Raw genomic sequence first — 13,079 nt, 5'->3', positions numbered from 1 at the left:
CCAATCGGAATCAAAAAATTAAAATCCAATTAAACAAAAAAATTTGAATAAGAATATTCGCAATTCTGATCGAATTAAAGATTTTTTGAAACTCGCCAAATTTCTGTCTAGTATTCGATAGGCTATGTTCTCCAACTCTTTCTACTATCTTTAGTACAATGGATTCAAATCTGGACTTCCAGACTGCCAATCATCTACCGCTATGAAACCAGAAATTGTGCTTTTAAGCCACAGCTGTGTGGTTTTTGCCTTGTGCACTGGAGCAGAATCTTACTGGAGGATCTAACGATCTCCATCAAAGTTAGTATTGCGTAATTGCTTTACCAAACAATTCTGTCATACTTTTGACTAAATTTTAACCTCTTTTTCACAAAGGTAAAGATTTGTAACGCCTTAACAAAAGACTCCAATAAAATCATGACCAACCTTTGGATTACAGTTTTTTGCACCAGTGGAGTTCTTTGTTTAGATTTAGTCAATTTATTTATAAAAGACTTTCCCACAAATACCACTGAAGAAGGTACTTCCTTAATTAGCTCAAAGTTTGTTTTCAGTCATCTTCCGAACAACGTTAAGCTTTGATGTGGAATATGTCTTGACATTGATCTGCACGTCATATTCATTTCCCTTTACATGATTTTGTTATTTCTTTAAAGTTTTCGACAAACATAGTATATCACATAATTAGGAAAGACATTGCAAACATATTCGTAAATCTGAAAACCTAACCAACGGCATGCTTTTAAAGTAAAATTTTACTGGTTTGTTTGATTTAAACAATTTCAAGATGACTTAAGGATACTTAGTAAAAAAAATAGAACTTTAACCAGATTTTGATCGGTCAGCTTGCATGGCAACTTATAATATAGTGTTTCGATCTGAACAAGATATTAGTTGATTGTAGCAATGACGTAATTTGCCTATATTTCCGATTCCGTGTGAAAATTTACAGATYGGTATCTCAAAAACGCAGGGACTTGTGCGTGTATATACAACCAGACACGGCTAAATCTTAGTCCAAGGAAAACGGCAACATGGGCTTCAGTCTCTTCGACTAAACAAATCACTTTTCATGAGTTTACAGGCGAAGGAAAAATGATATACAATAATAGAAACCACTCATATTGGAACAAAATCTGAGTTTTGGTTATATAATAGTTATATAYTGGTTATATCTGGCAGTGGAAGTCGAAATTTTATGCTGCATATATGTAATATGTGCAGTGAATCGTAAATAATAAAAAACACAATTTCTTGCTGATACGTTGTTTTGCATTTTACTTTCTAATTACTCTTGCGTTATGAATGTTTATGATGTTAGCCAAAAAATTAATAGTTCTCAAATATACGGATCCTGAAATTTGCACTCAGCGTRGATTATTATACTCTCATTGATAGTGTTGAATCTTCGGTGGAGTTACTTAAATTTAACTCTATGGCGATCGGCGAACTACTGCTTTACATATATTTTCCCATGTACTGTTCAATTTGTCGAGCTTCTTGCTCAAGCAAACTCACATTCTACTGTTTTCTCCGCCACCACAACGATCGCCACACTTACTAAATATCAGGTTAAGCGTAATACAATCGATTATTATCTGCATGCACTTTCGGGGTACGCTTTCAGGTGTTTTCTCATGTTTGTTCCTGTGCGCTGGCTTTTGTACGCGTCTGCATTCACCTCTGATATTTGTTCACTTCGATCGTTCCGCAGCTCCCCCGTGTGTTTTTCAGCGAAAATATTATTTTTCGAGTTCAAAATCTTTCATTATTTACMCCAATAAGCGCATGTGTGCGCCGGCGGTGTAGGGAGAAACCTGTTTCGAAACGCTGCACAGCGGCATGCCAAGCAGGTAGAATTCATTATTATGCGAAGCAATGATCGTCGCGCTGATCGTCATGATTTTACGTCCGCACGCTGAAAGCGGAGAAAGAAGATGCTACAACAATTGCATTTCGTTAGCATTTTGGTTGAAACWCACGCTTATAACACACATACATACATATGTATGTATATTGGTGTATCGGACAAAGTGCGATGGCATAACGAAGGATGCTGAAAAGGAAGGGACTAAAAGTGTCGATGGAAATCGTACATAAATCAGAGACTTTACACATTTTTCCCCCGAAGCCACGGCACTGCACGGCCATAGGCGGGTACGGTCGCAGTAACTGAGCGAATTCGAACAGGTAGATTTTCCGTTAGGTCGTCTCTGTTGTCTTTACGGGATTTTTTGTTTGGTACAACCATAAGCATCGGCGCAAACAGTGCGAGCATTTCTTAGAGATATACGAAACTGAAAAGATGAGCCCACCACTATTTCTAAGCCGAAGGTAAACCCGTGTATGCGTATGTGAGTGTGTGTGTGTGTGTGTGCTTTAGAAATTATATTGGATAGGGATAGAAACACTCAGTTCCAATCGAATGGTAGTTGAGAGTATTATTACTACATAGTTGCCGTAGAAGAAATGATCCTTTGCTCGTATAATATACCGATGTACCAACTTTGCACAACAACAATACATGTCAGATTATAGCATTCGCAACAGCAACAATAGCCGCAACCATGTGCACGTTAATAATATGGCAACGAGAACAAAAGGTTTACTCAGCACCGGAGCATTGCGGACCGGAGCTGCGTTGGCTTGGTTGGCGCGGCAACTTTGTATGTGTTTCTTGGAAGTAAGGTACAAGCAATGACGAAGACAGTCTGGTGTTGCTGCTCCGACAATACACTTTGGCTGGTGCATGTTTATTTGTATGTGGACTGCATTTAAGATTCAGCAATAGTGCTTAGTAGACGACCACCGCCGACTCATACTAACACACACATGCATACCTACACACGCTTCCTTTCTCGTCTTTCTCGCGCTGATCGGACTGTGGCAGCGCCGTGCACAGTGACGTGGACGCCAGTGTCTGAGGTTGAGGTACATACTTGCTGTATAATTGCTAACGGGGCGCATCAGCTCTGTCCGTATGTTCAACTATTGTCTGGCATTCACTAAATTGCTTTCTATAAAGTACTTGTATGTGATTATTATTAGGATCATGCATATACATATGTATATGTTTTTTGCAAGTACTCATGTAAAAAATTGGCAGGAGAACTGCTTAGAACTGGACCTGATCCAAACTCAATATTTTCTCTTCTAAAAGTTTACAAAGATACATGTATTCGATTAAGCAAGTGCTTTCAGACCACATCTAAATAATATCTTTATTTTTTTATTATATTTTTATGACTTAACAACTATATTATTATCCAAATACTAACTTATGATGCTTCAGAAATTTTTTAGAACAAGAAATTGTGCTCTTTATTTAATATATTATATAACTTCATTTAAAAAAGTTTAAATAACTATATATATCTATATATTTCGATTATTCAAACGAAATTTGTATAATCTTTTCTGTTTTCTTTGATAATATCATTTGAGTATTTTTTGATTCTTCTTAGATATTCTTTAAGTAGGTCCATTGAAAAAATTATGATTGAATTAACAAAATTTTATTTTAACTGTGCTTATAAATTACTGACCAAAGGGGATCAACCCGATCCTCTCGGACCTCAAAAATCCATACAATTATAAGAATTAGACTGATATTCAAAGTGAGTCCTAAAAATAACCAACTTTTTTGGATATTGAATAAAATGCACATTATATTATCCTTATTCAAAATATTATTTATTCACAATTTTCAAAATAGGACCTTGTTACTAGACCCGGACGAGCACTCTCAGAGCTACACTATATCCAGTGGAGTACCGTAAGGCTTGGTTTTGCTATGTAACCTGATGTTCGACGGGGTGTTAAGAATACCGCAAATAAAATATGTAAAAACAATTGCATATGCGGATGACCTCATAATGGTAATAGTGGCTAAACATCTAGATGACCTCCGGATCAAATGCAATGACTGCATAAATGGTTTGCGCCGATGGTTTGCTACCATGAGTCGAGAGCTGGCTCAGCAGAAAACAGAAGTCTTGCCCAGGTAATTTGAAGAAAACATATCGCTCAAGAAAGATGACTCCACAGTCAAAGATGAAGTACATTGGTGTAATAGTGGAATCAAGACTTAAATTCAAGGACCACTCGGAAAATACGACAAGTAAAGCAAATAAGAGCATTATAGATGCTTTATCAGAATAATGGCAAATAAAGATTGTATACGTTCTAGGCGACGATTTTTAATAGCTAAGGCAATGAGATCAGCTATACTCTCTGCGATTCCAATATACATAAATACGCTAGACATAAACTCATATGCTAGACCAATTAACGAAGTGCATAGACTTTCTGCAATATGCGTGATAAATGATTTCAGAACCATAACAAACGAACGACGCTGCTAAGGTATTAGTCAGTATGGAAGACTCTGAACATGTACTCTATCATTACCCTAATTAATAGAGAAAAGTTGAAAACCACACTTGGAGGTAGTCTCACCATGGAAAATTTTACCGCACTTTTGTGCAACTTCTCTGAAAATGAAAAGCTGTCAGCAAAGCATCAGCTCAATTATAATAAGATTGAGGCATTCTTATAATGCAGGAGCCTTAAATGTCTTCTTTCCTCCCATGAGGTAATTTTTAGTACACTAGTTCTGTGGACATAAGAGTAAGGAGTAAGTTAGGCTTGGCGGATTAAACTTCTGCACTCCGGCATTCGATGCTACCTTCTACTATGAAAAAAGAGTTGACGTTTGGAACGATCCACCAGCGCATATATAGATCTTTATATGTTATTTGCATGAATTTGCCTCGGCAAATTCTATTAATAGTGTTTTTATACGTATTTAGTCTCTCAACCAACGATTTCACGGAATTTTTCAACCCCGATTATGGTTAGAACGAATACTTGCCGGCCGGTGACTTGACGGTCACTTAGTGGTCATTTAAATATTCAAGACCATTTTTAAATGATGTAAATCACTTATAAACTCGAATCCGTCTCATCCAGTAATCACCCTAAACTTTTTTTTATCATTTGGGATGTTTCAGTGAAATTTTTTTCAAGTTTAACATTGAATTTTAAAATTGTTTGTTAAAAATAAAGCTTTTTTAGAGTATTAATAATAAACAAATATTTATTTTCATTTCTGTGTTTTTGGTTCAATAGATATTTCGGGTAATAAAATGTAGAACAAAAATAAAAAAAAAGTGTTTCACTGCAAAATTTGTATTATACATACATATTATATATTTTTCATGCTCTAAAAGGGGCGACATCCGAAAAGGATTAATTTGATTCTAACAACAAATACAATTAATATTTAAATTATAGGCATGCTACTATTTTCATGGAACTCAGCTTAAATATACCTAGATCATAGGGCATGGTATTTATTCACTCAATGAAATTAATAGCACTTTTACGAGAACACTTTACAGAAAAATTTAGGGAAAACAAGTAAGGAAGASCTAAGTTCGGGTGTCACCGAACCTTTTATTCTCTCGCATGATAAAGTGATAATCGAGATTTCATTATCCGTCATTTACATATGTTTTTATTTTGCTGTAAAATTAATTAGATTAGATCCATTTGTGTACTTTGAGTACTGAATTGTATTTTCATTTATTTTAACGGCATGAGGACTGACTTAGGTTTGACTTAGAAGCAATAATTAAATGTTATATTTTTAAATTCTAAAAATATGTTTTTACAAATAGCAAAATGTATCCTACGTACATTTCATTTATTATTTTCTTAAAATATTTACTTCTACTTTAAATTTATACAAATACTTATATATTAGCAAATAATATATTTTATTTAAAACAGTATTTTTTTTTCAAAAAACTGCATTTCTCTTAATGTATATTTTATTATATAATATTACAATTTTGAAAGATTTGTTAAATTATTTTAATTCTAGGTTAGGCACTGAGTTCTTCGTGTTCGATATCAGAGACCTTGAAAAGTTATAGTCCGATCACGACAATTTTTCCACAAGGGATACCTCAGCTCAAATACCGTATTTGTGTAAAGTTTTATTCCGCTATCATCAGTGGTTCCTAATGTATATAGGTATTATACAGAGAAGGCATCAGATGGAACTCAAAATAGCTTTATATTGGAAGAAGGCGTGTTTGGGAACCGATTTCACCCATATTTCGTACATGTCATCAGGGTGTTAAGAAATTATTATACATATACCGAATTTCATTGAAATCGGTTGAGTAGTTCCATAAGTGGGCGACGACACGCCCATTTTCAATTTAAAAAAAAAAAGCCTGGGTGCAGCTTCCTTCTGCCATTTCTTCCGTAAAATTTAGTGTTTCTGACGTTTTTTGTTAGTCGGTTAACGCACTTTTAGTGACAACATAACCTTTGTATGGGAGGTGGGCGTGGTTATTATCTGATTTCTTCCTTTTTTATATCCACTGAATATGCAAATGTCTGAAGGAAACGACTCTATAGAGTTTGGTTGACATAGCTATAGTAGTTTCCGAGATATGTACAAAAAAGTTAGTAGGGGGCGGGGCCAAGTCCACTTTTTCAAAAAAATTACGTCCAAATATGTCACTCCATAATGCGATCCTTTGTGCCCAATTTCACTTTAATACCTTTATTTACGGCTTAGTTATGACAGTGGCAGTAGGCCGATTTCGCCCATCTTCGAAGTTAACCTTCTTATGGAGCCAAAAAATACGTGTACCCAGCTTCATCATGAGATCTCAATTTTTACTCAAGCTAGAGCTTGCACGGACGGACAGACGGACAGACGGACAGACAGACATCCGGATTTCAACTCTACTCGTCACCCTGATCACTTTGGTATATATAACCCCATATCTGACTCTTTTAGTTTTAGAACTTACAATCAACGGTTATGTGAACAAAACTATAATACTCTCTTTAGCAACTTTGTTGCGAGAGTATAAAAATAAATTGTAAAGAGCATTATTTGTTATTAAAAGTGTGGTGTCTCATGTCTTTGGGAAATTTACGAATTAACGCAATCTATACCGATTACCTAAACGGCCACAAAAAAAGCATATATTTCCATTTTAAATTTACTGGTGTTGTTTAATAACTGTAAAGAAATAAGCCTTAGTAAAAATATGGCCTTTTGAAACCATTCTGTATTAGGAGTTTTCTATATAATGAAGTTGTTTTGTCTAGTTGAAAATCGCCATATGAAAGTTCGACTATATATACAGGGTTAAAAATTAGAGTTGAGGATTTTTGACTCCTTTTGGGGATCCTCATGTTAGAAACTCCTTTCGTTTTTTTTAGTAGGATCTTCAATTTGTATTCAAGGCTTTCAAAGCGTTCTCAACAGTAGGTAGTCAAGATAAAACAAGGTAGATTATTTTAAATTAAACAATTGAACGGGAACTCGGCTAAAATCTTTGAATAATTATAGCGTGAATTTAAAAAAGATTCAGAAAGTTTTATATTCTCGCAACATGTTGGTGTGGAGTATAATAGTTTTGTTATTATTTGACTTATGTATGTCTTCAAATAAAGTAACGAAGTGCACTTGCATTGTACTCCCTATTTGTACCCCTTTCATTATCGCTCCAAATGTAAGAAGATCTACATACTAGACGTGACGTAAGATGTTAAGTAATCAAGATTTGATACCGCTCTAAACAATAAACATCATATATAGACATACATATGTATATATTTATATTTGTATGTAAGTTCAGAAGCATGCATACTCACACACACACTTATTTAGGAGTGTACATAAATAAAATAAATAAGTATTCTAAAGACGTAGTATTTCTGGAAAAAATAACAGAGAATAAAGTCTCAAATTTCTTATCTGGTTTTCTTTCGAGCTGTGAGCGCACGGAAGAAAAGCAGCCCAGTAGGCAATGCGCACCAACAACGAAATTCAAAGTCAAAGGCAATACCAAGCGTCAACAATATTTGGCCGTTCTTTATCTGAAATTTGCTCTGCATGCAAGTATGTGTGTATCTGTGAGCGACACTCGCATGTGTGCGTGAGAAAATTCAGCCATCTTGCTTTGTTCTTCAACACTGTGCTCAGTGCTAGTGAGAGATTTTGCATTGCTCCTTAGCGCTGAAAGTAGCGACGTTGCTCACGAGAGCAAAGCGGCAAACTCTGGCCACTCTCAGGTATGCATGTGTTTGAGAGTCAGCATTTCATAGCGAGGTAACATTTCATTTAAAAACTAAAACACACAGAGCATACGAGTTTAGTCTGTGAAACATTGCTAAACATAACGGTTATAATTCGGAAGTCTTTGGCGAAGTGTAAAGTCAACAACAGAAATAATAAATTACCGCTGAAATACAAATCAAGCCACTTTTAAGCTCAATGAGCACGTGTATAGTGATTAATATTAAAAAATAGCAGTAAATAAGTTGATTAAATAGTCGCTTCACGCCCTAAAATCCAAGAAGCAATAGTCAGCACAAGAGAAAAGGAAAATGTTTTTTAAATTTGAATTGTGAACTGATACGGTAATTTCATTATCACAGTGGCAATCAGTACCATAGCGAGAGTGTAAAAAAAATTACGACTGAGTAGATAAACTGGGAAGTGAAGAAACATAGTCAAGAATTATATCGAACGCGTACGGTAGTGCCGCGTAGAGTAGGGACCGAAACGTATCGAATCACCTTTGTGGACAAAGCGTCGCTTTAAGTGTACGAGCTATAATAAGAGACTATAGAAATAATAACACCGACCAGCTTAAATTGCCCCTTTGCGCAAGTTTAATCAAATTAAGTCACGTCAGGGTCCGTATCGCAACACGTCACGACGTCCAACTGCGTTACTAAAGACAAAATGTGCCCCAACTGATAGCCTCGAGAAGACAACCAACAATCAAGCTATCTTGGCTCTTCGCCACTTAAGCTCTGAAATATTCTATTTGGATTAAGTTGACCTTCAACGGCAATTGTAGCGGCACAGCGAATATCATTAAGCGCACAAAGTTCGGCACACTAACTGTTTACTTCCCTGCATTCGTTTCAATCAATTCCGGCACAGAGCTTCCAACGTCACACACGATGGCTACAAACACGGAAATACTACCCTTCCATCATCACACAACCATTTCTCTACAAACTGCCGCTGCACTGACCAGCTATCATGGTGGTGGCAGTGGTGGCGGCGGCGGCAATGGTAGTGGCGGTGGGGCTGCTGGTTCCGTACTGCCAAATGCTACACAACTGGCCGCGGCCGCTTGGAACATGGAGGACTGCCTCTACCAACAGACTGAACTTCCCGCCCTCACACAGCGCGCACACCATCTGCTGCGCTTCACACCCTACGCGTTGCACCATCGACCCCAACTGCAGACATTACCACCCGCGTTGTACCTCCAGCATGCCGCGGCTGCTGCCGCCGCTGCGGCCGCTCATGCGCAGCATCATCACCATCATCATCATCTGCAGCATAGGCCGGCGTCGCCAGAGAGTCCAGCGCCTATCGAGGGTACACACATCAGCAATCTCTTCCCCGAAATACTCGAAATGATCTTCCAGAAGTTGCCGGTACGGGATTTGGGTCGGGCGGCTCAGGTTTGTGTTGCTTGGCGTGATGCGGCATATGCTAAGAGCGTGTGGAAGGGTGTTGAAGCAAAGTTGCATCTCAAGCGTTCCAGTCCTAGTCTCTTCAATTCGCTGGTGCGTCGCGGCATTAAAAAGGTGCAAATACTTTCGCTGCGCCGTTCGTTAAAGGATCTTGTACTCGGCGTGCCATCACTAGTCTCGCTAAATTTGAGCGGTTGCTTTAACGTGGCCGATGTGAATTTGGGTCATGCTTTCTCCGTGGATTTGCCGAATTTAAAAGAGCTGGATCTTTCGTTATGCAAACAAATCACCGATACGAGTCTCGGACGCATTGCACAACATCTTAAGAACTTGGAGACACTTGAACTTGGCGGTTGCTGCAACATTACTAACACCGGTTTGTTACTCATCGCGTGGGGTCTTAAGAAACTGAAACATTTAAATTTACGTTCCTGTTGGCACATCAGTGATCAGGGTATTGGTCACTTGGCTGGCTTGAGTAAGGAAACAGCCGAAGGTAATATGGAGTTGGAATATCTTGGTCTGCAGGACTGCCAACGACTCAGCGATGAAGCGCTCGGTCATATAGCACAAGGTCTAACGTCACTAAAGTCAATAAACCTGAGCTTCTGCGTCTCCGTCACGGACAGCGGCCTCAAGCATTTGGCGCGAATGCCCAAACTCGAGCAACTCAACTTACGTTCCTGCGACAACATCTCCGACATCGGCATGGCGTACCTCACCGAAGGCGGCAGCGGCATTACCTCACTCGATGTCAGCTTCTGCGACAAGATAAGCGATCAAGCGCTCTCACACATCGCACAAGGGCTCTATCGTTTGCGCTCGCTTAGCCTAAATCAGTGCCAAATAACCGACCAGGGTATGTTGAAGATCTCGAAATCACTGCAGGAACTGGAAAATCTTAACATCGGGCAATGCAGTCGAATAACGGACAAGGGGTTAGAGACGCTAGCGCAAGATCTGGTCAATCTAAAGACGATCGATTTGTACGGTTGCACGCAATTATCTTCAAAGGGTATCGACGTGTTCATGAAATTGCCGAAGTTGATAAAACTGAATCTCGGCCTATGGCTCGTAAGATGATGCGTTTCACACAGCAAAAATCAACGATGCGCCAAATATTCTTCGGCGCGACAATGCAACAAGGTTTGTATAACGAATTCGATATGGCAGCGCAAAGTCGGAATTCAAGTCCCGATGAGCAACGTTGGTAGGGCAGCCAAAGGCTTAGGAAGGAAGAGGGCAGCAAGCAGACAAATTGTAGATATTTTCTAACACAAACACACTTTGATTTCGGATGATTAAGGTGATCAAACAGCGAAATCAGCTCAATCTCTTGCGTCTAAAATTTTGATCTTGCCTCGCGCCTAATTGCTTTCTAGAATACACCACCGTGCCGCTGAAACCATGAGTCCGGGAATAATGCAACAAAGCGGCAACCCATAATTATGCAAAACACACATATGTATATGTCTGTCTGTCTGCCATAATATATGCGTGTGTGTGCACACGAATGTGCGCTCGTGCGGCTAGAAATGTGTATCGCCAGCATGCAAACTCGCCAGCGCGCCACTGAATAAATGCGCGCACGAGGCTCAGTGACGGTGATGGGGACAACTGCAACGTGAAGGCGGAGAGGCGGCTTTGAGAAGGGTGCAGATCGTTGGAAAAAATTAAAATACCGACAAAAAAAAACGAATAAAATTAGTAAAAAAAAAACATGTTCGAAATAATACGAGTGCTACAATATAACAAAGCCAGCGCAGACCGACCAACAACAACAGCAACGCATGCATGACTTTCGTTTCTCATAAACACGGCTTGTACTAAATTTAAAACAGCAATGAAGAACCCAATAAAACGCGAATAGGAGAAACACTGAACAAAGTGAAACGAAACACCAACGACCAAAACAAGGCTGCGCCAGCAAGAACGGCAGCAACAATGGCGATTAACTTGGATTCGAAGTCAGGCACGCAACACAGCGCAGTTCACCAGACAGACAGCGCACAGCAAACCATGCGGACAGACAAGAACACACACGCTGAAACTCATATGTGCTGCAAGCCTTCATGTATGTACATATGTATATCCGTATGTATGTACATGAGTGTGCACATGTGTGTAGATATGTAACTGCGCTGGAGTTATGGCTACTGCAAAGGCTGCTCGCATGGTTGCCTTGTTGGCTGACGAACGGTGGACCGGAAGGCTCGGCTGGCATGCCAGTACCCCTGCCAACGCGACTTGACGTGGCACGGCTCGGCTGGCTGGTTGAATGCATGGACGTATGGCTAACCACTTGCCTTGCTTTGCGATGGCGGCTCACCGCTTTGGTCGCGTTTACTTTGCATACAACAAACACACATGCAAACGCTTTCTTATGTGCGGCATAAGAATGTATGTACTATATTGACGATGCGTGCAGACAGCAAATATCGCGGCGGCAATTCGGGTTGAAATGGCCGTTGGCTAAGACCAGGAACATGATGCTAATAGAACACTCGCGTAGAGGCAAATGTAACGGTTATCAACCGCTTTTCGAATGACTTGAATTTAAATCACAACTTTTTGAAATTATTAATATACACTAAACCACCAACAACAACAACCAACAATTCCAATAGACGAAACAAAAGCTAAAGTACTAAAATCAGCAACAAACACAGGAAATACGTAGATGCAATGCAAGCAACGACAGCAGCGGTGTCGACGTTAACAACAGCAACAACAAATCGATGATATCGCGATAATAGGAATGCAACTAACAACAAGGCAACAATTAGCAACGCGAGACCGTGGCAGCGGCAGCGCAAAAACAATAGCAGCTACAACAAAGGCAACACAACAACTGGCGGTGCCAAGAGTCAGTTCTAGCGGCGCAAGGTTCACTTTTTAGTTCACCTCTAGTGTATCAAGTTAAGGCTGAGCTCATTTGTAACAAAGTTAAGGCACAACAACAACAAAATTATAAAACAAAAAACACGACAATAGCAAAAGTAAATGCACGAACGACCCTCACTTTTGTCTGTCTATCTGTTGTACACACACACACACATATATATATACACAGCAAAATGTATGAACTAATGCAAACAAACGCATGAACACCTGTAAAGCTCTGTACCACTCCGTGCATACATTCAACAAAAATACTAAAAAAATCCACATAGTAATCCAAAAACAAAAAAGATAACAAAAACAACACACATATAAAAGCAAACGCTGAAAGAGTGCACATAAAAACGATAGAAAATATTAAAGTAAGAATCGTTGGCAACAACAACAGCGTGGCGCGCCTTAGCTGCGCGCGTTCTGTACACTGTGTAACAAAGCGTCAGCGTGCAAATTGAAATTACATGCGAATACTGAAATGAAAGCATTGGTCACAATTGAGTTTGTGCTGGTTTTGAATTTATTTTCGCTGGTAATAATATTGGCCTTTATTTAGTTTGTGAATTTGAAAAATTGTATGCAAAATGTAAGAAAAAACAAGTATTGAATCTATCAAATTTCAATATCAGCTTGATTGTGGCAATGCTTTTGTA

The 13,079-nt window shown here is 38.9% G+C and overlaps 1 protein-coding gene across 1 annotated transcript; it reads left to right on the top strand.

Annotated features, from left to right (window-relative positions):
• Nucleotides 1–8,201: 8,201 nt before the first annotated feature.
• Nucleotides 8,202–12,454, top strand: LOC108977118 (F-box/LRR-repeat protein 14). Its single transcript, XM_018946657.1, has one exon. It carries the CDS (start codon nucleotides 9,007–9,009, stop codon nucleotides 10,612–10,614), a length of 1,608 nt encoding a protein of 535 aa, XP_018802202.1. The 5' UTR covers nucleotides 8,202–9,006; the 3' UTR covers nucleotides 10,615–12,454.
• Nucleotides 12,455–13,079: the final 625 nt, after the last annotated feature.

The sequence above is a fragment of the Bactrocera latifrons genome, unplaced genomic scaffold (genome assembly GCF_001853355.1).
Source record: "Bactrocera latifrons isolate USDA-ARS-PBARC rearing strain unplaced genomic scaffold, ASM185335v1 scaffold_84, whole genome shotgun sequence".
In the NCBI taxonomy this organism is placed as follows: Eukaryota; Metazoa; Arthropoda; class Insecta; order Diptera; family Tephritidae; genus Bactrocera; species Bactrocera latifrons.
This window is presented reverse-complemented; position numbering and strand designations above follow the sequence as displayed.

What these genes read in the sequence shown, in the direction of transcription:
- LOC108977118 (XM_018946657.1), top strand. Translation starts at nt 9,007, where the DNA reads ATGGCTACAAACACGGAAATACTACCCTTCCATCATCACACAACCATT.